This window comes from Scyliorhinus torazame, chromosome 12 (genome assembly GCF_047496885.1).
Source record: "Scyliorhinus torazame isolate Kashiwa2021f chromosome 12, sScyTor2.1, whole genome shotgun sequence".
NCBI classification, from domain to species: domain Eukaryota; kingdom Metazoa; phylum Chordata; class Chondrichthyes; order Carcharhiniformes; family Scyliorhinidae; genus Scyliorhinus; species Scyliorhinus torazame.
Window position 1 is genome coordinate 104,601,893 of NC_092718.1, and position 23,006 is coordinate 104,624,898.

The 23,006-nt window shown below is 60.5% G+C and overlaps 1 protein-coding gene across 1 annotated transcript in view; it reads right to left on the reverse strand.

Moving 5' to 3' along the window:
* The window catches only part of LOC140386597 (rho guanine nucleotide exchange factor 11-like), a 64,304-nt gene that overhangs the window by 32,604 nt on the left and 8,694 nt on the right, over nt 1-23,006 (reverse strand). The window contains exons 2-7 of the mRNA XM_072469069.1: nt 22,710-22,810; nt 20,445-20,522; nt 18,147-18,222; nt 11,379-11,534; nt 9,174-9,261; nt 8,686-8,796 (exon numbers count right to left, since the gene is read on the reverse strand). Coding sequence (XP_072325170.1) covers nt 8,686-8,796; nt 9,174-9,261; nt 11,379-11,534; nt 18,147-18,222; nt 20,445-20,522; nt 22,710-22,810 — 610 coding nt within the window. The remainder of the gene's footprint in view (nt 1-8,685; nt 8,797-9,173; nt 9,262-11,378; nt 11,535-18,146; nt 18,223-20,444; nt 20,523-22,709; nt 22,811-23,006) is intronic.

Consider the following 23,006-nt stretch of genomic DNA (forward strand, 5'->3'; position numbering starts at 1 on the left):
AAGAACCTTTCCTCACATTTCCTCTGCTTCTTTAGCAATCACTGGAAATCCCTGCCCTCTGTTTATTCGTAAGCCCTCTTAATTTTGGCTCCTACTAGTATTTGGGCTTTTCATTAGGTCCAATGCAGTCGTCGTGCTCAAGATCATCTCCAGTCACCTTGATGCCATCTCGTTTCTGAACCAACTTTGTTATTGCACAGGCTCTCATGTGCTCCCTCCCTCCGGGGCCCCCTTCTGTGCCCTCTCTTCGATACCCTGTCTCTTCCCCTCCCTCCGGCGCTCACTTGCTCTCTCCCCCCTCCCTCCGGCACGATCTCGCTCTCTCTTCCCCTCCGTCCTGCGCTCTCCCTCTCTCTCCCCCCTCCGTCCGGTGCTGGCTTTCCTCGCTCGCTCTCTCCCCTCACTCCAACGCCTGCTCTCTCTGTCTTCCCTCCTTCCGGCTCTCTCTCTCCCCTACCTCCAGATCTGGCCCTCTCTCTATCCATCCAGTGTTGCTTTCTCTCTCTCCGGCGCTCGCTCTCTCTATCCTCTCCCTCCCTACGGCCCGCCAACTCCCTCTCTCTCTCCCTCCCTACGGCCTGCTCGCTCTCTCTCTCTCCCTCCCTACGGCCCGCTCTCTCTCTCTCTCCCTCCCTACGGCCCGCACGCTCTCTCTCTCCCTCCCTACGGCCCGCTGGCTCTCTCTCTGTCCCTCCCTAAGGCCCGTTCGCTCTCTCCCTCCCTCCGGCCCGCTCTCGCTCTCTCCCTCCCTCCGGCCCGCTCGCTCTCTCTCTCCCTCCCTACGGCCCGCTCTCTTTCTCCCTCCCTACGGCCTGCTCGCTCTCCCTCCCTGCGGCCCACGCGCTCTCTCTCCCTCACTACGGCCCGCTCGCTCTCTCCCTCCCTAGGGCCCGCTCCCTCTCTCTCTCCCTCCCTCCCTACGGCCCGCTCGCTCTCTCCCTCCCTACGGCCCGCTCGCCCTCTCTCCCTCCCTACGGCCCGCTCGCTCTCTCTCTCTCCATCCCTCCGGCCCGCTCGCTCTCTCTCTCCCTCCCTACGGCCCGCTCTCTTTCTCCCTCCCTACGGCCTGCTCGCTCTCCCTCCCTGCGGCCCACGCGCTCTCTCTCCCTCACTACGGCCCGCTCGATCTCTCCCTCCCTACGGCCCGCTCGCCCTCTCTCCCTCCCTAAGGCCCGCTCGCTCTCTCTCTCTCTCTCCCTCCCTACGGCCCACTCGCTCTCTCCCTCTCCCTCCCTACGGCCCGCTCGCTCTCTCCCTCTCCCTCCCTCCGGCCCGCTCGCTCTCTCTCTCTCTCCCTACGGCCCGCTCGCTCACTCTCTCCCCCTATCTACGGCTCTTTCTCTCCCTCCCTCCCTACGGCCCGTTCGCTCGCTCTCTCTCCCTCCCTCCGACCCGCTCGCTCTCTCTCCCTCCCTACTGCACCGCTCGCTCTCTCTCTCTCTCCCTCCCTACGGCCCGCTCGCTCTCTCTCTCTCCCTCCCTACGGCCCGCTGGCTCTCTCTCTCTCTCCCTCCCTACGGCCCCGTTCGCTCAATCTCTCTCCCTCCGGCCCGCCCTCTCTCTCTCTCTCCCTCCCTACGGCCCGCTCGCTCTCTCTCTCCCTCCCTACGGCCCACTGGCTCTCTCTCTCTCTCCCCCTCACTGCGGCCCTCTCTCTCTCTCTCCCTCCCTCCCTGCGGCCCTCTCTCTCTCTCTCCCTCCCTCCCTGCGGCCCTCTCTCTCTCTCTCCCTCCCTGCGGCCCTCTCTCTCTCTCTCTCCCTCCCTCTTTCCCTTCGGCCCGCTCTCTCTCCCTGCAGCCCTCTCTCTCTCTCTCCCTCCCTGCGGCCCTCTCTCTCTCTCCCCCTCCCTGCGGCCCTCTCTCTCTCTCCCTCTTTCCCTGTGGCCCGCTCTCTCTCTCCCCCTCCCTGCGGCCCTCTCTCTCTCTCCCTCCCTCCCTGCGGCCCTCTCTCTCTCTATCCCTCCCTGCGGCCCTCTCTCTCTCTCTCCCTCCCTCTTTCCCTTCGGCCCGCTCTCTCTCCCTGCAGCCCTCTCTCTCTCTCCCACTTTCCCTGCGACCCGCACTCTCTCTCCCCCTCCCTGCGGCCCTCTCTCTCTCTCCCCCTCCCTGCGGCCCTCTCTCTCTCTCCTCCTCCCTGCGGCCCTCTCTCTCTCTCCTCCTCCCTGCGGCCCTCTCTCTCTCTCCTCCTCCCTGCGGCCCTCTCTCTCTCTCCCCCTCCCTGCGGCCCTCTCTCTCTCTCCCCCTCCCTGCGGCCCTCTCTCTCTCTCCCCCTCCCTGCGGCCCTCTCTCTCTCTCCCCCTCCCTGCGGCCCTCTCTCTCTCTCCCCCTCCCTGCAGCCCTCTCTCTCTCTCACTTTCCCTGCGACCCGCACTCTCTCTCCCCCTCCCTGCGGCCCTCTCTCTCTCTCCCCCTCCCTGCGGCCCTCTCTCTCTCTCCTCCTCCCTGCGGCCCTCTCACTCTCTCCTCCTCCCTGCGGCCCTCTCTCTCTCTCCTCCTCCCTGCGGCCCTCTCTCTCTCTCCCCCTCCCTGCGGCCCTCTCTCTCTCTCCCCCTCCCTGCGGCCCTCTCTCTCTCCCCCTCCCTGCGGCCCTCTCTCTCTCTCCCCCTCCCTGCAGTCCTCTCTCCCCCGCCCTGCGGCTCCCTCTCTCTCTCCCACTCCCTGCGGCCCTCACTCTCTCTCTCCCCCTCCCTGCGGCCCGCTCTCTCCCCCTCCCTGCAGCCCGCTCTCTCCCCCTCCCTGCGGCCCTCTCTCTCTCTCCCCCTCCCTGCGGCCCCCTCTCTCTCTCCCCCTCCCTGCGGCCTTCTCTCTCTCTCCCCCTCCCTGCGGCCCTCTCTCTCTCTCCCCCTCCCTGCGGCCCTCTCTCTCTCTCCCCCTCCCTGCGGCCTTCTCTCTCTCTCCCCCTCCCTGCGGCCCTCTCTCTCTCTCCCCCTCCGTCCTGCGCTCTCCCTCTCTCTCCCCCCTCCGTCCGGTGCTGGCTTTCCTCGCTCGCTCTCTCCCCTCACTCCAACGCCTGCTCTCTCTGTCTTCCCTCCTTCCGGCTCTCTCTCTCCCCTACCTCCAGATCTGGCCCTCTCTCTATCCATCCAGTGTTGCTTTCTCTCTCTCCGGCGCTCGCTCTCTCTATCCTCTCCCTCCCTACGGCCCGCCAACTCCCTCTCTCTCTCCCTCCCTACGGCCTGCTCGCTCTCTCTCTCTCCCTCCCTACGGCCCGCTCTCTCTCTCTCTCCCTCCCTACGGCCCGCACGCTCTCTCTCTCCCTCCCTACGGCCCGCTGGCTCTCTCTCTGTCCCTCCCTAAGGCCCGTTCGCTCTCTCCCTCCCTCCGACCCGCTCTCGCTCTCTCCCTCCCTCCGGCCCGCTCGCTCTCTCTCTCCCTCCCTACGGCCCGCTCTCTTTCTCCCTCCCTACGGCCTGCTCGCTCTCCCTCCCTGCGGCCCACGCGCTCTCTCTCCCTCACTACGGCCCGCTCGCTCTCTCCCTCCCTAGGGCCCGCTCCCTCTCTCTCTCCCTCCCTCCCTACGGCCCGCTCGCTCTCTCCCTCCCTACGGCCCGCTCGCCCTCTCTCCCTCCCTACGGCCCGCTCGCTCTCTCTCTCTCCATCCCTCCGGCCCGCTCGCTCTCTCTCTCCCTCCCTACGGCCCGCTCTCTTTCTCCCTCCCTACGGCCTGCTCGCTCTCCCTCCCTGCGGCCCACGCGCTCTCTCTCCCTCACTACGGCCCGCTCGCTCTCTCCCTCCCTACGACCCGCTCGCCCTCTCTCCCTCCCTAAGGCCCGCTCGCTCTCTCTCTCTCTCTCCCTCCCTACGGCCCACTCGCTCTCTCCCTCTCCCTCCCTACGGCCCGCTCGTTCTCTCCCTCTCCCTCCCTCCGGCCCGCTCGCTCTCTCTCTCTCTCCCTACGGCCCGCTCGCTCACTCTCTCCCCCTATCTACGGCTCTTTCTCTCCCTCCCTCCCTACGGCCCGTTCGCTCGCTCTCTCTCCCTCCCTCCGACCCGCTCGCTCTCTCTCCCTCCCTACTGCACCGCTCGCTCTCTCTCTCTCTCCCTCCCTACGGCCCGCTCGCTCTCTCTCTCTCCCACCCTACGGCCCGCTGGCTCTCTCTCTCTCTCCCTCCCTACGGCCCCGTTCGCTCAATCTCTCTCCCTCCGGCCCGCCCTCTCTCTCTCTCTCCCTCCCTACGGCCCGCTCGCTCTCTCTCTCCCTCCCTACGGCCCACTGGCTCTCTCTCTCTCTCCCCCTCACTGCGGCCCTCTCTCTCTCTCTCCCTCCCTCCCTGCGGCCCTCTCTCTCTCTCTCCCTCCCTCCCTGCGGCCCTCTCTCTCTCTCTCCCTCCCTGCGGCCCTCTCTCTCTCTCTCTCCCTCCCTCTTTCCCTTCGGCCCGCTCTCTCTCCCTGCAGCCCTCTCTCTCTTTCTCCCTCCCTGCGGCCCTCTCTCTCTCTCCCCCTCCCTGCGGCCCTCTCTCTCTCTCCCTCTTTCCCTGTGGCCCGCTCTCTCTCTCCCCCTCCCTGCGGCCCTCTCTCTCTCTCCCTCCCTCCCTGCGGCCCTCTCTCTCTCTATCCCTCCCTGCGGCCCTCTCTCTCTCTCTCCCTCCCTCTTTCCCTTCGGCCCGCTCTCTCTCCCTGCAGCCCTCTCTCTCTCTCCCACTTTCCCTGCGACCCGCACTCTCTCTCCCCCTCCCTGCGGCCCGCTCTCTCCCCCTCCCTGCGGCCCTCTCTCTCTCTCCCCCTCCCTGCGGCCGTCTCTCTCTCTCCCCCTCCCTGCGGCCCTCTCTCTCTCTCCCCCTCCCTGCGGCCCTCTCTCTCTCTCCCCCTCCCTGCAGCCCTCTCTCTCTCTCTCTCACTTTCCCTGCGACCCGCACTCTCTCTCCCCCTCCCTGCGGCCCTCTCTCTCTCTCCCCCTCCCTGCGGCCCTCTCTCTCTCTCCTCCTCCCTGCGGCCCTCTCTCTCTCTCCTCCTCCCTGCGGCCCTCTCTCTCTCTCCTCCTCCCTGCGGCCCTCTCTCTCTCTCCCCCTCCCTGCGGCCCTCTCTCTCTCTCCCCCTCCCTGCGGCCCTCTCTCTCTCCCCCTCCCTGCGGCCCTCTCTCTCTCTCCCCCTCCCTGCGGCCCTCTCTCTCTCCCCCTCCCTGCGGCCCTCTCTCTCTCTCCCCCTCCCTGCAGTCCTCTCTCCCACGCCCTGCGGCTCCCTCTCTCTTTCCCACTCCCTGCGGCCCTCACTCTCTCTCTCCCCCTCCCTGCGGCCCGCTCTCTCCCCCTCCCTGCAGCCCGCTCTCTCCCCCTCCCTGCGGCCCTCTCTCTCTCTCCCCCTCCCTGCGGCCCCCTCTCTCTCTCCCCCTCCCTGCGGCCTTCTCTCTCTCTCCCCCTCCCTGCGGCCCTCTCTCTCTCTCCCCCTCCCTGCGGCCCTCTCTCTCTCTCCCCCTCCCTGCGGCCTTCTCTCTCTCTCCCCCTCCCTGCGGCCCTCTCTCTCTCTCCCCCTCCCTGCGGCCTTCTCTCTCTCTCCCCCTCCCTGCGGCCCTCTCTCTCTCTCCTCCTCCCTGCGGCCCTCTCTCTCTCTCCCCCTCCCTGCGGCCCCCTCTCTCTCTCCCACTCCCTGCGGCCCTCTCTCTCTCTCTCCCCCTCCCTGCGGCCCTCTCTCTCTCCCCCTCCCAGCGGCCCTCTCCCTCTGTCCCTCTCCCTGCGGGCCGCTCTCTCTCTCCCCCTCCCTGCGGCCCCCTCTCTATCTCCCCCTCCCTGCGGCCCTCTCTCTCTCTCCCCCTCCCTGCGGCTCTCTCTCTCTCCCTTCCTGCGGCCCTCGCTCTCTCTCTCTCTCTCCCTCCCTGCGGCCCTCTCTCTCTCTCTCCCCCTCCCTGTGGCCCTCTCTCTCTCTCTCCCTCCCTGCGGCCCTCGCTCTCTCTCTCCCCCTCCCTGCGGCACTCTCTCACTCTACCTGCGGCCCTCTCTCTCTCTCCCCCTCCCTGCAGCCCTCTCTCTCTCTCCCCCTCCCTGCTGCCCTCTCTCTATCTCCCCCACCCTGCGGCCCTCTCTCTCTCTCCCCCTCCCTGCGGCCCTCTCTCTCTCCCTCCCTGCGGCCCTCTCTCTCTCTCCCCCTCCCTGCGGCCCTCTCTCTCTCTCCCCCTCCCTGCGGCCCTCTCTCTCTCTCCCCCTCCCTGCGGCCCTCTCTCTCTCCCCCTCCCTGTGGCCTTCTCTCTCTCTCCCCTTCCCTGCGGCCTTCTCTCTCTCTCTCCCCCTGCCTGCGGCCCTCTCTCTCGCTCCCCCTCCCTGCGGCCCTCTCTCCCTCTCTGAGGCCCTCTCGCTCTCTCCCCTTTCCTGCGGCCCTCTCTCTCTCTCCCCCTTCCTGCGGCCTTCTCTCTCTCTCCCCTCCCTGCAGCCCTCTCTCTCTCTCCCCCTCCCTGCGGCCCTCTCTCTGTCCCCCCCCTCCCTGCGGCCCTCTCTCTCTCTCTCGCCCCCTCCCTGCGGGCCGCTCTCTCTCTCCCCCTCCCTGCGGGCCGCTCTCTCTCCCCCCTCCCTCCCTGCGGGCCGCTCTCTCTCTCTCTCTCCCTGCGGACCGCTCTCTCTCCCTCCCTGCGGCCCTCTCGCTCCCCCTCCCTGTGGCCCTCTCTCTCTCTCTCTCTCTCTCTCCCCCTCCCTGCCCGCTGCTCTCTCTCTCTCTCTCCCTCCCTGAGGCCCGCTCTCTCTCCCCCCCTCCCTGCGGCCCTCTCTCTCCCCCTCCCTGCGCCCCTCTCTCCCTGCGGGCCGTTCGCTCTCTCTCTCCCTATGGCTCTCTCTCTCCCCCTCACTGCGGGCTGCTCTCTCTCTCTCTCTCTTTCTCTTTCCCTGCGGCCCGCTCTCTCTCCCTGTGGCTGTCTCTCTCCATGCGGCCCTCTCTCTCTCTCCCTCCCTCCCTGTGGCCCTCTCTCTCTCTCTCCCTCCCTGCGGCCCTCTCTCTCTCCCTCCCTGCGGCCCTCTCTCTCTCTCTCTCTCTCTCTCTCTCTCTCCCTCCATCTCTCCCTTCGGCCCGCTCCCCCTCCCTGCAGCCCTCTCTCTCTCTCTCCCTCCCTGCGGCCCTCTCTCTCTCTCCCCCTCCCTGCGGCCATCTCTCTCTCTCCCTCTTTCCCTGTGGCCCGCTCTCTCTCTCCCCCTCCCTGCAGCCCTCTCTTTCTCTCCCACTTTCCCGGCGACCCGCTCTCTCTCTCCCCCTCCCTGCGGCCCGCTCTCTCCCCCTCCCTGCAGCCCGCTCTCTCCCTCTCCCTGCGGCCCTCTCTCTCTCTCCCCCTCCCTGCGGCCCTCTCTCTCTCTCCCCCTCCCTGCGGCCCTCTCTCTCTCTCCCCCTCCCTGCGGCCCTCTCTCTCTCTCCCCCTCCCTGCGGCCCTCTCTCTCTCTCCCCCTCCCTGCAGCCCTCTCTCTCTCCCCCCCTCCCTGCAGCCCTCTCTCCCCCTCCCTGCGGACCTCTCTCTCTCTCCCCCTCCCTGCGGCCCTCTCTCTCTCTCCCACTCCCTGCGGCCCCCTCTCTCTCTCTCCCCCTCCCTGCGGCCCTCTCTCACTCTCCCCCTCCCAGCGGCCCTCTCCCTCTGTCCCCCTCCCTGCGGCCCTCTCTCTCCCTTCCTGCAGCCCTCTCTCTCTCCCCCCCCTCCCTGCAGCCCTCTCTCCCCCTCCCTGCGGCCCTCTCTCTCTCTCCCCCTCCCTGCAGCCCTCTCTCCCCACCCCTGCGGGCCGCTCTCTCTCTCCCCCACCCTGCGGCCCCCTCTCTATCTCCCCCTCCCTGCGGCCCTCTCTCTCTCTCTCCCTCCCTGCGGCCTTCTCTCTCTCTCCCCCTCCCTGCGGCCTTCTCTCTCTCTCTCCCCCTCCCTGCGGCCCTCTCTCTCGCTCCCCCTCCCTGCGGCCCTCTCTCTCTCTCCCCTCCCTGCGGCCCTCTCTCTCTCTCCCCCTCCCTGCGGCCCTCTCTCTCTCCCCCCCCTCCCTGCGGCCCTCTCTCTCTCTCCCCCCTCCCTGCGGCCCTCTCTCTCTCTCCCCCTCCCTGCGGCCCTCTCTCTCTCTCTCGCCCCCTCCCTGCGGGCCGCTCTCTCTCTCCCCCTCCCTGCGGGCCGCTCTCTCTCCCCCCCCTCCCTGCGGGCCGCTCTCTCTCTCTCTCCCTGCGGGCCGCTCTCTCTCCCTCCCTGCGGCCCTCTCTCTCCCCCTCCCTGCCCGCTGCTCTCTCTCTCTCTCTCTCCCTCCCTGCGGCCCGCTCTCTCTCCCCCCCTCCCTGCGGGCCACTCTCTCTCTCCCTGCGGCCCTCTCTCTCCCCCTCCCTGCGCCCCTCTCTCCCCCTCTCGCTCCCCCTCCCTGTGGCCCGTTCTCTCTCTCTCTCTCCCCCTCCTTGAGGGCTGCTCTCTCTCTCCCTGTGGCCCTCTCTCTCTCCCTCCCTGTGGGCTGCTCTCTTCTCTCCCCCTCCCTGCGGGCTGCTCTCTCGCTCGCTTTCTCTCCCTCCCTGCGGGCTGCTCTCTTTCGCTCTCTCCCCCTCCCTGCGGGCTGCTCTCTCGCTCGCTTTCTCTCCCTCCCTGCGGCCCGCTCTCTCTCTCTCTTTCAGGTTTAACATAACCTCACACCTTTTGAATTCACTATCCCATGGTAATCAACCCAAGTGGTTTCTTAGCATTTTCGAGGGCATTTTCGATTGCTCTCGGTCTGCTCACCTCCCTCGTTATCTCCGACAGTGCCCAAGTTGCTGAGAGACTTACGTGGGACTAAGGGGCATGTTGGTTGCGGGTGGCACCAGGCTGTTCCTGCCCAACATCGAGGGTTTCAGCTGCTTGAGGGCATTCTGCGTGTTCAGGATCTTTTCGCACCAGCTGTGGGAATCACAGGAACAAGTGGGAGGTTCAGTCTTTGTCTGTAACACTGGAAACTCTTGTCTCACGTGGTGTTCGCCTGCACGCTCCCCCTGCCCATCTTGACTCGCTCAGAGCAATGACCCACCAAAACAGCAGCTCGATTTGCTGCGCAGGATTCAATGGGCTATTTGACCAAAATGAAATACATTCCATGTCCCCTCTGTCTCCCACCTCCCAGCAACCTCTCAGGCCTACTGATCTGGAGGTCTGGGTGATTCTTTTCACGCCCTCTCCACCCTTTCATCTCTCCTTGTCGCGAACGAAAGCCACGGGAAGCTGATCGCCAGTCCCCCACCTCACCCCTGGCCCAAATGGGATTTGCCCACCCGGTTCACCTTCTCCTCTCGGACACCGTCTGTGCCACCAGCTCATAAATCTGCGCACCGGTGGTGGTCTGAAACAGGACGAAGAACGCCTTGCGGTCTGCAACACAAGAAAAGGCTTTTGTAAAGGACAGTGCTTCACAGGGACAGATCGTCAATTGTTTAACAGGGCAAGCACACATGTATCATAAACACTGGCCACCAGGGAGCACATCCTGCTCTCCCTCCAAATCGTGCCGCAAGGTCATGTCTAGCCACCCGAGCAGGCAGATGTGAAAATACCAACATATGAATTAGGAGCAGGTGTAGGCCGTTGGAATGCTCTCTTCTTGCCTGGATGAGTGCAGATCCAACAACAATCAAGAAGCTCGACACCAACTAGGACAAAGCAGCCTCGCTTCATTGGTACCCTTTCCACAAACATTCACTCCTTCCAGAACCGACGCACAGTGGCAGCCATGTGTACCATCTACAAGGCGCACTACAGCAACTCACCAAGGCTCCTCAGGCAGCACTTTCCAAACTGGCGACTTCTATCGGACAAGGGCAGCAGATACCTGGGAACCGCACCACCTGGAGGTTCCCCTCCAAGTCCCCCACCATCCTGACTTGCAAATATATCGGTTGTTCCTTCACCGTCGCTAGGTTGAAATCCTGGAACTCACTCCCTAACTCCCGGACGGTGGGTGTACCTATACCTCATGAACTGCAGCGGTTCAAGGCAGCTCACCACCAGCTTCTGCAGGGGCAATTAGGGATGGGGAACAAATGCGGTTCCAGCCAGTGACACCTCCCCCCCCCAAAAAGGTTATTTTTTTTTTAAAATTGCCCCTTTGAGCATGTTCAGCCATTCAATAAGATCATGGCTGATCTGACTGTAACCTCAACCCCACACTCCTGCCTATCCCCGATAACCTTTCACCACCCACCTTGTGAATCAAGAATCTATTGAACGCTGCCTTAACCGCAGCTACTGACCCAGCCTCCACCATTCTCTGGGGGGAAGAGAGTACAAAAGACTCGAGACCCTCCAAGAAATGAAAATCGCTTTTTGTCATAAGTAGGCTTCAAATGAAGTTACTGTGAAAAGCCCCTAGTCACCACATTCCGGCGCCTGTTCGGGGAGGCTGGTACGAGGCTGGTAAGAGAAAAATTGCTCATCTCTGTCTTAGATGGGAGAGCCTTTATTCTCCACCCTGTCCGGTCTCTCTCAGGATCTAATGTATTTCAATAAGATCGACTCTCACTCTTCTCAACTCCCAATGGATGAAGATCCAGCCTGCACAACCTTTCTTCGGAGGATACCCTCTTCATCTCCGTTATCAGTCCCCTACTTTTGTATTCCATTCTCCCTTGCAATAAACGACAATATTTCATTTGCCTTCCTTATCACTTGTACCGGAATACTAGCTATTCCTGACTCATGTACCAGGACACACAGATCCCTCTGCCCCTCAAGAGTTCTCCAATCCCTCCCCCATTTAAATAATTTGCTGCTTTTCTATTCTTCCTGCCAAAGTGGACAAGTTCACATTTTCCCACATTATAGTCCGCCTGTCCAATTTTTATCCACTCACTTGACGTCTGGAACCCTTTGCAGGCCCCGTAAAGCCCTCGTCACAACTCACTTTCCTACCCGTCTTTGAGTGATCAGCAAATTTGGCAGCTGTACCTTCAGACCCTTCATCCCTTGCTATTAATTGTAATAGTTGAGGCTCTAGCCCTGGTCCCTTTGGCACATCACTCATCTCATCTCAAATGGCTCATTTACGCTACTCTGATTCCCGTTAAGTTCACCAGTTCTCGATCAGTGCTTATACCCTCGACACCATGAGCTCTTACTTTTGTAGTGAGGACAAATCCTCAGTTTAATATCTGATCTGAAAGTTGGCACCTCCAACAGTACAGCACTGGCCTCAGTACCACGTGGCAGAGTCAGCTTTAATTTATGGCAGCCAGCCCAGAGTAGTACTTGGTACAGTGAAATCTGCTGCCCTTACCCGGTCTGGCCTAGGTGAGACTCCAGACTTTTGACCTGCTCGGGAATGGCCCAGCAAGCCACTCAGTTGTATTGAAGGCAGCAGCTTGTCACCACCCATCTCAAGGGCAATTTGGAGTGGGTAATAAATGCTGACATTGCCAATGTCACTCGTATTCCCTGAATGAATGAAACATCCGCTCGTTCGCTCTACCCAGCCCCATGACGATGTGGCCCACCTGTGGCGACGTCCCGCGCGAGCAGGCTGCCGAGTCTGATGACGGGACAGAGCATGGAGCCCCCCACTGAGTTCTTGCTGTGACACTTCAACACCATTTTGTCGTCCACTTTCTGCATCAAGACCAGGATATCATCCAGTAACAGCACGTGGACATCTGAGAGAGACACACAGAGAGAGAATGAGTTTCCATGGTAAAGGGCACTAGTACCATCCTAAAAGAAACTGGTAATGCAGTGGTAATGAAAGGGTGGAATTGAGAAAAATCATTATCGCTGAGGGTAAAAGTACTAAATCAACTATTGGAATTGAAGGCAGACAGGTCCCCAGGGCCTGATGGCCTACGTCCTAGGGTCTTAAAAGAAGTGCAAGTGGAGATACTGGATCCATTGGTTTATAAAATTCTGTAATTCCCTGGATGCGGGAAAGGTTCCAGTGGATGTAAAAAATGCTTATGTAACGTCCTTATTCAAAAAGGGAGGGAGGCAGAAAGTAGGAAGCTATAGACCAGTTAGTTTAACTGGGAAATTGTTAGAATCCATTATTAAGGAAGTAATAACAGAACATTTAGAAAGTCAAAATGAAATCCATCAGTCAGCATGGTTTTATGAAGTGTAAATCGTGTTTGACTAATTTGCTAGAGTTCTTTTAAGATGTAACAAACCAAGTGGGAAATGAGGATCCTGTAGGTGTAGTATGTCTGGACTTCCAGTAGGCATTTGATAAGGCGTCGCATTACAGGTTAATACATATGGGGTTCGGAGTAATTTATTCACTTGGATAGAAGACTGGCTAACCGACAGAACAGTTGGGATAAATGTGTCTTTTTCTGGTTGGCAAGATGTAACTAGTGGATTGGATTTGCTCATTGTCACAAGGTACAGTGAAAAGCATCGTTCTGCATACAGTCCAGACAGATCATTCCATGGGTGGCACGGTAGCACAGCGGCTAGTACTGTTGCTTCACAGCGCCAGGGACCAGGTTTGATTCCCAGCTTGGGTCACTGTCTGTGTGGAGTCTGCATGTTCTCTCAGTGTCTGCGTGGGTTTCCTCCGGGTGCTCCGGCTTCCTCCCACAAGTCCCTAAAGGTGTGCTGTTAGGTAATTTGGACATTCTGAATTCTCCCTCAGTGTACCCGAACAGGTGCTGGAATGTGGGGACAAGGGCTTTTCACAGTAACTTCATTGCAGTGTTAATGTAAGCCTACTTGTGACAATAATAAAGATTATCATACATGAAAAAAATAGGGGATACATAAATACACAATGCAAATACATAGACACAAGGAATCGGGTAATGCATACGAGTGCAGTACTACTCTGTAGAGAAGATATGTGAAGAGATCAGTTCAGTCCATAAGAGGGTGATTCAGAAGTCTGGTAACAGCGGGAAAGAAGCTATTTTTGAGTCTGTTCGTGCGTGTTCTCAGACTTTTATATGTCCTGCCCGATGGAAGAAGTTGGAAGAGTGAATATGCCGGGTGAAAAGGATCTTTGATTATGCTGCCCGCTTTCCCCAGGGAGGTGTAGATGGAGTCAATGGATGGGAGGCAGGTTCGTGTGATGGACTGGGCGGTGGTCACGACTCTCTGAGGTTTCTTACTGTCTTGAGCTGAGCAGTTGCCATACCAGGCTGTGATGCAGCCCGATAGGATGCTTTCTATGGTGCATCTGTAAAAGTAGTGGGGTTCAGTCCTCGGGCCCCAACTATTTATAATATATATTAATGACCTGGATGTAAGAATAGAAGGTACAATAGCCAAATTTGCAGATTACACTAAAATATGTGGGACAGTAAGTTGCAATGAGGAAATAAGAACCTTAAACATTCATATAGATAGGTTAGGTGAGTGGGCCAAAATTTGGCAGATGGAGTTTAATGTAGGTAAGTATGAGGTCATCCATTTTGGTCGGAAAAATGGAAAGACAACTTATTATCTAACAGGAGTGAAACTTCAGAGTGCTATGGTGCCGAGGGATCTGGGTGCCCTTGTGGATGAATCACAAAAACTAGTATAAAGGTAAAGCAGGAAATAAGAACGGCAGATGGAATTCTGGCCTTTATTATGAAAGGAATAGAGTATAAAAGAGGTGTTACTGCAACTGTACAAGGCATTGGTGAGACCACAGCTGAAGTACTGTGTGCAGTTTTGGTCCCGTTTTGAAGAGGGATGTAGTTGCAGTCGGGGCAGTTCAGAGGTTTGATTCCAGAGATGAGAGGTTTGTCTTGTGAAAAAACATTGAGCAGTTTAGGCCTATACTCTCTCGAGTTGAGAAGAATGAGAGATCTAACTTGAGGTACATAAGATGATAAAAGGTTTTGCCAAAGTAGACATAGAGGGGATGCTCCCTCTTGTGGAACAATCCAGAACGAGAGGTTATAGTTTAGGATAAGGGTCGGCAGATTGAAAACAGAGATGAGGAGAAATTACTTCTCAAAGGGCTGTGGAATTCACTACCCCAGATGTGTGGTGCATGCAGGACTTTGAAGTAAATTTAAGGACGAGATAGACAGATACTTAATTAGCAATGGGTTGAAGGGTGAGGAAAGTGCAGTTGGGGCTGAGATGAGATCAGCTGTGATTATATCGAATGGAGAAGTGGGCAGAAGGGGCTGAATTGCTGAATCCTGCTCCTATTTCTTTTGTGTCAGAGTAAGGAGCAGCATCAAGTGTCAGGGAAAGGACAGGGTGGTGGAGGGACCATGGAGGCGGGGAAGGAGGATGGATACAGAGGCGAGGCGGGGAAAGGGGACAGACACGGAGGCGGGGAAGGGGGACGGACACGGAGGCGGGGAAGGGGGACGGACACAGAGGCGGGGAAGGGGGACGGACACGGAGGCGGGGAAGGGGGACGGACACGGAGGCGGGGAAGGGGGACGGACACGGAGGCGGGGAAGGGGGACGGACACGGAGGCAGGGAAGGGGGACGGACACGGAGGCGGGGAAGGGGGACGGACACGGAGGCGGGGAAGGGGGACGGACACGGAGGCGGGGAAGGGGGACGGACACGGAGGCGGGGAAGGGGGACGGACATGGAGGCGGGGAAGGGGGACGGACACGGAGGCGGGGAAGGGGGACGGAGGCGGGGAAGGGGAACGGACACGGAGGCGGTGAAGAGGGACGGACATGGAGGCGGGGAAGGGGGACGGACGCGGAGAAGGGGAAGGGGGACGGACGAGGAGGCGGGGAAGGGGCACGGACGCGGAGGCGGGGAACGGACGCGGAGGCGAGGTGGGGAGGGGAACGGACACGGAGGCGGGGAGGGGAACGGACACGGAGGAGGGGGATGGACACGGAGGCGGGGAAGGGGGACGGACACGGAGGCGGGGGTGGGGGGACGGACACGGAGGCGGGGGTGGGGGGACGGACACGGAGGCGGGGGAGGGGGGACGGACACGGAGGCGGGGGAGGGGGGACGGACAGAGGCGGTGTAGGGGGAGGGACACGGAGGCGGGGAGAGGGACGGACACAGAGGCGGGGGTGGGGGGACGGACACGGAGGCGGGGGAGGGGGGACGGACAGAGGCGGTGTAGGGGGACGGACACGGAGGCGGTGAAGGGGGACGCACATGGAGGCGGGGAAGGGGGACGGACGCGGAGGCGGGGAAGGTGGACGGACGCGGAGGCGGGGAAGGGGGACGGACACGGAGGCGGGGAAGGGGGACGGACGCGGAGGCGGGGAAGGTGGACGGACGCGGAGGCGGGGAAGGGGGACGGACATGGAGGCGAGGGGAACGGACACGGAGGCGGGGAGGGGAACGGACACCGAGGACGGGGAGTGAGATGAACACGGAGGCGAGGCGGTTGGACGGACACGGAGGCGGGGGAGACACAGAGGCGGGGGGAACACAGAGGTGGGGATGACGACACAGAGGCGGGGGAGACACAGAGGCGGGGAAGGAGGACCGACACGGAGGAGGGGGATGGACACGGAGGAGAGGGAGGAGGACGGACACGGAGGCGGGGAAGGGGGACGGACACGGAGGCGGGGGTGGGGGGACGGACACGGAGGCGGGGGTGGGGGGACGGACACGGAGGCGGGGGGACGGACGGAGGCGGTGTAGGGGGACGGACACGGAGGCGGGGGGGGGGGGGACCGACACGGAGGCGGGGGGACGGACGGAGGCGGGGGTGGGGGGACGGACACGGAGGCGGGGGGACGGACGGAGGCGGTGTAGGGGGACGGACACGGAGGCGGGGGGGGGGGCACACACAGAGGCGGGGGGTGGGGAACACAGAGGCGGGGGGTGGGGAACACAGAGGCGGGGGGTGGGGAACACAGAGGCGGGGGGTGGGGAACACAGAGGCGGGGGTGGGGAACACAGAGGCGGGGGGTGGGGAACACAGAGGCGGGGGGTGGGGAACACAGAGGCGGGGGTGGGGAACACAGAGGCGGGGGGTGGGGAACACAGAGGCGGGGGGTGGGGAACACAGAGGCGGGGAGACACAGAGGAGGGGGGGGACACAGAGGCGTGGGAACACAGAGGCGAGGATGACGACACAGAGGCGGGGGGGGGGGGACACAGAGACGGGGGTGGACACAGAGACGGGGGTGGACACAGAGACGGGGGTGGACACAGAGACGGGGGTGGACACAGAGACGGGGGTGGACACAGAGACGGGGGTGGACACAGAGACGGGGGTGGACACAGAGACGGGGGTGGACACAGAGACGGGGGTGGACACAGAGGCGGGGGGGGGACACAGAGGCGGGGGGGGACACAGAGGCGGGGGGGGACACAGAGGCGGGGGGGGGGACACAGAGGCGGGGGGGGGACACAGAGGCGGGGGGGGGGACACAGAGGCGGGGGGGGGACACAGAGGCGGGGGGGGACACAGAGGCGGGGGGGACACAGAGGCGGGGGGGACACAGAGGCGGGGGGGGACACAGAGGCGGGGGGGGACACAGAGGCGGGGGGGGACACAGAGGCGGGGGGGGACACAGAGGCGGGGGGGGACACAGAGGCGGGGGGGGACACAGAGGCGGGGGGGGACACAGAGGCGGGGGGGGACACAGAGGCGGGGGGGGACACAGAGGCGGGGGGGGACACAGTGGCGGGGGGACGGGACACAGAGACGGGGGGACGGGACACAGAGACGGGGGGACGGGACACAGAGACGGGGGGACGGGACACAGAGACGGGGGGACGGGACACAGAGACGGGGGGACGGGACACAGAGACGGGGGGACGGGACACAGAGACGGGGGGACGGGACACAGAGACGGGGGGACGGGACACAGAGACGGGGGGACGGGACACAGAGACGGGGGGGGGGGGGACACAGAGACGGGGGGGGGGGGGACACAGAGACGGGGGGGGGGGGACACAGAGACGGGGGGGGGGGGACACAGAGACGGGGGGGGGGACACAGAGACGGGAGGGGACACAGAGACGGGGGTGGACACAGAGACGGGGGTGGACACAGAGACGGGGGTGGACACAGAGACGGGGGTGGACACAGAGGCGGGGGGGGACACAGAGGCGGGGGGGGGGGACACAGAGGCGGGGGGGGGGGGACACAGAGGCGGGGGGGGGGACACAGAGGCGGGGGGGGACACAGAGGCGGGGGGGGACACAGAGGCGGGGGGGACACAGAGGCGGGGGGGACACAGAGGCGGGGGGGGACACAGAGGCGGGGGGGGACACAGAGGCGGAGGGGGACACAGAGGCGGGGGGGGACACAGAGGCGGGGGGGACACAGAGGCGGGGGGGGACACAGAGGCGGGGGGGGACACAGAGGCGGGGGGGGACACAGAGGCGGGGGGGGACACAGAGGCGGGGGGGGACACAGAGGCGGGGGGGGACACAGAGGCGGGGGGGGACACAGAGGCGGGGGGGGACACAGTGGCGGGGGGGGACAGAGAGGCGGGGGGGGGGGAGACACAGAGACGGGGGGACGGGACACAGAGACGGGGGGACGGGACACAGAGACGGGGGGACGGGACACAGAGACGGGGGGACGGGACACAGAGACGGGGGGACGGGACACAGAGACGGGGGGGGGGGACACAGAGACGGGGGGGGGGGACACAGAGACGGGGGGGGGGGACACAGAGACGGGGGGGGGGACACAGAGACGGGGGGGGGGGACACAGAGACGGGGGGGGGACACAGAGGCGGGGGGGGGGACACAGAGGCGGGGGGGGGGACACAGAGGCGGGGGGGGGACACAGAGGCGGGGGGGGGACACAGAGGCGGGGGGGGGACACAGAGACGGGGGGGGGACACAGAGACGGGGGGGGGACACAGAGACGGGGGGGGACACAGAGACGGGGGGGACACAGAGACGGGGGGACACAGAGACGGGGGGGGGGGGACACAGAGACGGGGGACACACAGAGACGGGGGGGGACACAGAGACGGGGGGGGACACAGAGACGGGGGGGACACAGAGACGGGGGGACACAGAGACGGGGGGGACACAGAGACGGGGGGGACACAGAGACGGGGGGGACACAGAGACGGGGGGGGGGGGACAGAGACGGGGGGGGGGGGGGGCACAGAGGCGGGACGACCCTGCCAAGCTGGCTGTAAACGAGACCCTTCATAAACGAAAACTCTCAATCTGAATTAGCCAAGTCCCTTCAAAAGCCACACTTACCAAGCCCCTTAGCACAGAGACACAGACCTTGGCAGCGATGTCCTATAATTGCGAGTCTCAAATCCAGGCCACTGTCTCTCACTGGGACTTGTACCTTGCTCGGTCTCATACTATTCGACGCTGCTCAACAGAGAGCTCCTTTGCTGCCCCCTTCCTCTCACTTACCAATAGCCTTTTCCTTTGTCAGCCTCCAGATTAGTGGTCCCTCATGCACCATCTGACGCTGAGTCAAGTCAATGTTCTAACCAAAAGATAAAGACAGGCTTCCAATTAATAACCGCCATGGATTAAATCTCAGCCCAACCCCCACCTGCCAAAACCAGCCATACGCCGGCCGCAAACACACTCTTCAAACTGCACACCTCAAACAGCCATCGACAGCTGCAAGAATCTACATTTAAATCACAGGCACACACACGGGAGAGAGTGGCAGTGGGGTTTGTGTGTGATTTATACAGGGGTGTGGGGAGAAGGTGGACAGTGGGATTAGTTTGCCGCTGTCACAGGGCTATGGGGAGAGAATGGAGCAGTGGGATTAGTATGGGATTGACATTGGGGAATGGGGAGTGGGGCCATGTCATGGAACTGCTCTAAGAGAGCGCCACAGTGGTTAACACTGCCACTTCACAGTGCCAGGGACCACAGTTCGATTCCAGCCTTGGGTGACCGTCTGTGTGGAGTTTGCACAATTTCTCTGTGTCTGCATGGGTTTCCTCCGGGTGCTCCGGTGTCCTACCACAATCCAGAGATGTGTAGGTGGGATGGAATGGCCATGACCAGTGTACGGGGTTACAGGGATAGGGCGGGTTGGGGTGGGTGCTTTGTCTTGTAGCCATCTGGGATGGCCACTCACAACCAGGAACAGAGAAGGTCGCAAAGCATAGCGGGTAAAATGGACAATGCGAGATTCAGGCAGGCTCAGAGCCTGAATGTATATTTGCGAATGAGGAATCCAGACGGTATCGAAACCCCGACCGATTAGCATTTGATGGCCCATCTCCACCAGACAAAGGACTGATACTTGAGCGGCCGATACAGTCCCAGACATTTCGGCGCCACTCCCTGTACTCGGGAAGCGTAAACAACAGGGTCAGTGACCGCTTGGGACACGCCCGGGCATCGAGGCACCCGCCCATTTATTGGTTCGAATCGAACATAGTGATCGGCGATCACCCAATAAGTGGGGTCCAAACTGAGGGACCACCCAAAAGAGCGCAAAAACGCCCAAGAATAAAAAGAGAGAGACTGCCATGCGTTTGAGCTCTCTTGGACCTGGTGCTCCGGCAACGTCTACCTCCAATTGCAGCACCACCAGAAGCAAGTTCAAGTTCAACACCCGCTACCAGGCGGATGAGCCTAGCTGAGCAGCAGTTACTCCTCCAGACCCGATTGATCCAGAATCGAACAGCGGCCACTGTTCCTCTGGCCTAAGCCTGGTGCCTGAAGTTAAGTACAGGTTGTCACAGTCGATAGGTGTAGTTTAACTAGTAGTGTGCATGTTGCATGATTAATTGTGTGTGTAAATAAAGTACCCTTGGCCTTGAACTAACTAACTGGTGTTTGGCTCTTTGATCGATAGCCGGTTGAACCTTGTGGTGGTATCATTTGATACCTGGTGACTCTGAGCAATATAATATCGATATCCAAAGGAAGGAGGGCAATCTCACTGACTGCCATATTTACAGTAGGTAAAGAAAGGCAATAGTCTGCACTATCTGGATTCTCCGGAGCAGGCAGTGATAGACTGAACAGCCTCTTACTCCACAGTAAAGGTCTGAAGCTGCGCGTGAGAGGATAAGCTGAGTATCAGCTGGACAGACAAGAGCACAGAGCTCAACCAGGTTTCATCTCAGTTACAAATCCCCACCTCGGAGTGAAACATCACACATTAGCAGCAATAAAAGATCAAGGCTGATTATCTCCTTTTCTCTCCCAGAGGCACAGAGGCGAAAACTAACACTCCCACACTTGCACTTTAATCATAGAATCATAGAATTTACAGTGCAGAAGGAGGCCATTCGGCCCATCGAGTCTGCACCGGCTCTCTGAAAGAGCATCCTACCCAACCGCACACCTCCACCTTATCCCCGTAACCCAGTAACCCCACCCAACACTAAGGGCAATTTTGGACACTAAGGGCAATTTAGCATGGCCAACCCACCTAACCTGCACATCTTTGGACTGTGGGAGGAAACCGGAGCACCCGGAGGAAACCCACGCACACACGGGGAGGATGTGCAGACTCCGCACAGACAGTGACCCAAGCCGGGAATTGAACTTGGGACCCTGGAGCTGTGAAGCAATTGTGCTAACCACCATGCTACCGTGCTGCCCACAGTGGGGCAGTTTAACACAGTGCTGTCCAAGAATGGAGCTGAGCTCCTTGGCCTCACAGTCCCAAATTCGGCAGGGCACTGGGATTTCAGATTTGTTGGCTGATGCCTGCCCGCCTCCCAGGCTCACCTTGAAATCGACCACGGCCTGGTCAGTGCTCTGCCTGAGGTTCGAAACATCCAGGCGCCGTTGGTAATCATGCAGTCGCTGGCGAGAAACAAGGGCAGAGCTTACTTAGAACCCAAAATCACAGACAGCACAAGAAACACTTTAATATGAACATACTGAACTTAACACTGTCTGCAATAAAAAATTCCCAGCACGGTGCTAGATATAGAGTAAAACTCCCTCTACCGTAACCCCATCAAACACTCCCAGGACAGGTACAACACGGGGTTAGATTCAAAGTAAAGCTCCCTCTACACTGTCCCCATCAAGCACTCCCAGGACAGGGACAGCACGGGGTTAGATTCAAAGTAAAGCTCCCTCCGCACTGTCCCCATCAAACACTCCCAGGACAGTTACAGCACGGGGTTAGATACAGAGTAAAGGTCCCTCCGCACTGTCCCCATCAAACACTCCCAGGACAGGGACAGCACGGGGTTAGATACAGAGTGAAGCTCCCTCTACACTGTCCCCATCAAACACTCCCAGGACAGGTACAGCACGGGGTTAGATACAGAGTGAAGCTCCCTCTACACTGTCCCCATCAAACACTCCCAGGACAGGTACAGCACGGGGTTAGATTCAAAGTAAAGCGCCCATTGCACTGTCCCCATCAAACACCCCCAGGACAGGTACAGCACGGGGTTAGATACAGAGTGAAGCTCCCTCTACACTGTCCCCATCAAACACTCCCAGGCCAGGGACAGCTTGGGGTGAGATACAGAGTAAAGTTCCCTCTACACTGTCCCCATCAATCCCCGGACAGGTACAACACGGGGTTAGATACAGAGTAAAGCTCCCTCTACACTGTCCCCATCAATTCCCGGACAGGTACAACACGGGGTTAGATTCAAAGTAAAGCTCCCTCGACACTGTTCCCATCAAACACTCCCAGGACAGGTACAGCATGGGGTTAGATACAGAGTAAACCTCCCTCTACACTGTCCCCATCAAACACTCCCAGGCCAGGGACAGCTCGGGGTGAGATACAGAGTAAAGCTCCCTCTACACTGTCCCCATCAATCCCAGGACAGGTACAACACGGGGTTAGATTCAAAGTAAAGCTCGCTCTATACTGTCCCCCCTCAGTCCTGACTCTCTCACAGTGCTGCACTCCGTCAGTATTGACTGCTCTGACAATACAGTACTGTCTCAGTACTGACCCCAAAAGTACAGCGCTCCCTCAGTACCTACCGTCTGACAATGCTGCACTCCCTCAGTAATGATTCAGTGCAGCACTCCCTCAGTACTGACTCCCCTAACACCACAGCACTCCCTGAGTACCGACTCCCTTAAAAGTGCAGCACTCCCTCAGTACTGAACCTCCAACAGTGCAGCACTCCCTCAGTATTGACTGCCCTGGCAGTGCAGCACTCCCTCAGTACTGACTCTTTGACAGTGCAGAGTTCCCTCAGAACTGACCCTCCAACACTGCAGCATTCCCCAAGTACAGGACCTCTTACATTGCAGCACACCTTCAGTACTGACTCCTGCAACAGTGCTGCACTCCTTCAGTGTTGACTCCTGCAACAGTGCTGCATGCACTCCCTCAGTGATGACTCTCCTGACAGTGCAGCACTCCCTCAGTACTAACTCCCCTGACAGTGCAGCATTCCCTCAGTACTGATCCTCCGACTGTGCAGCACTCCTTCAGTACTGACCCTTTGACTGTGCAGCACTCCCTCATCACTAACCCTCTGACTGTGCAGCACTCCCTCAGTACTAACTCCCCTGACAGTGCAGCATTCCCTCAGTACTGATCCTCCGACTGTGCAGCGCTCCCTCAGTACTGACCCTCTGACAGTGCAGCGTTCCCTCAGTACTGATCCTCCGACTGTGCAGCTCTCCCTCAGTACTAACTCCCCTGACAGTGCAGCATTCCCTCAGTACTGATCCTCCGACTGTGCAGCACTCCTTCAGTACTGACCCTTTGACTGTGCAGCACTCCCTCAGTACGGACTCTCTGACTGTGCAGCACTCCCTCAGTACTGACTCTCTGACTGTGCAATACTCTCTCAACACTGACCCCTCTAACAGTGCAATGAACCAGTACTGCTGAACTGAAGTGAGTTCAATGCTCGGTGGTTTCACACTCGGCCCACATGAAGATCAGCATTGAACAGCCACTTCCCTTTCCTCCGCCCATTCTCCCTCGCACAGCGTTTTATAAAATGACCAATTTGGCATAGCACAGTGGTAACCTGTCCGCGGGCATGGGGAACTCCTTACCCGGAGATTCTCTGTTTCTCGCACCTCTTGGTTGACATCTTTCAATATGTTGCGGCAGCACTCCGCTGCCTGCTGCACCCTCTGCTTCTCCGCTGATGGATCTGCAGATTGGAAAAAGAGAGACAGGATGTCGGACATGAACTCAGGAATGTGCTGTCGGCCACGCACCATGTCCAGGTGGCTGATAGATCTGTGTCTGGCAGCAAGGAAGGCATCGCTAACTCTCCAAAGCCTGCCCACCAGTCCCAAGATGTGCAGTTTGGGTGAATTGGCCATGCTAAATTATCTCTGAAGAGT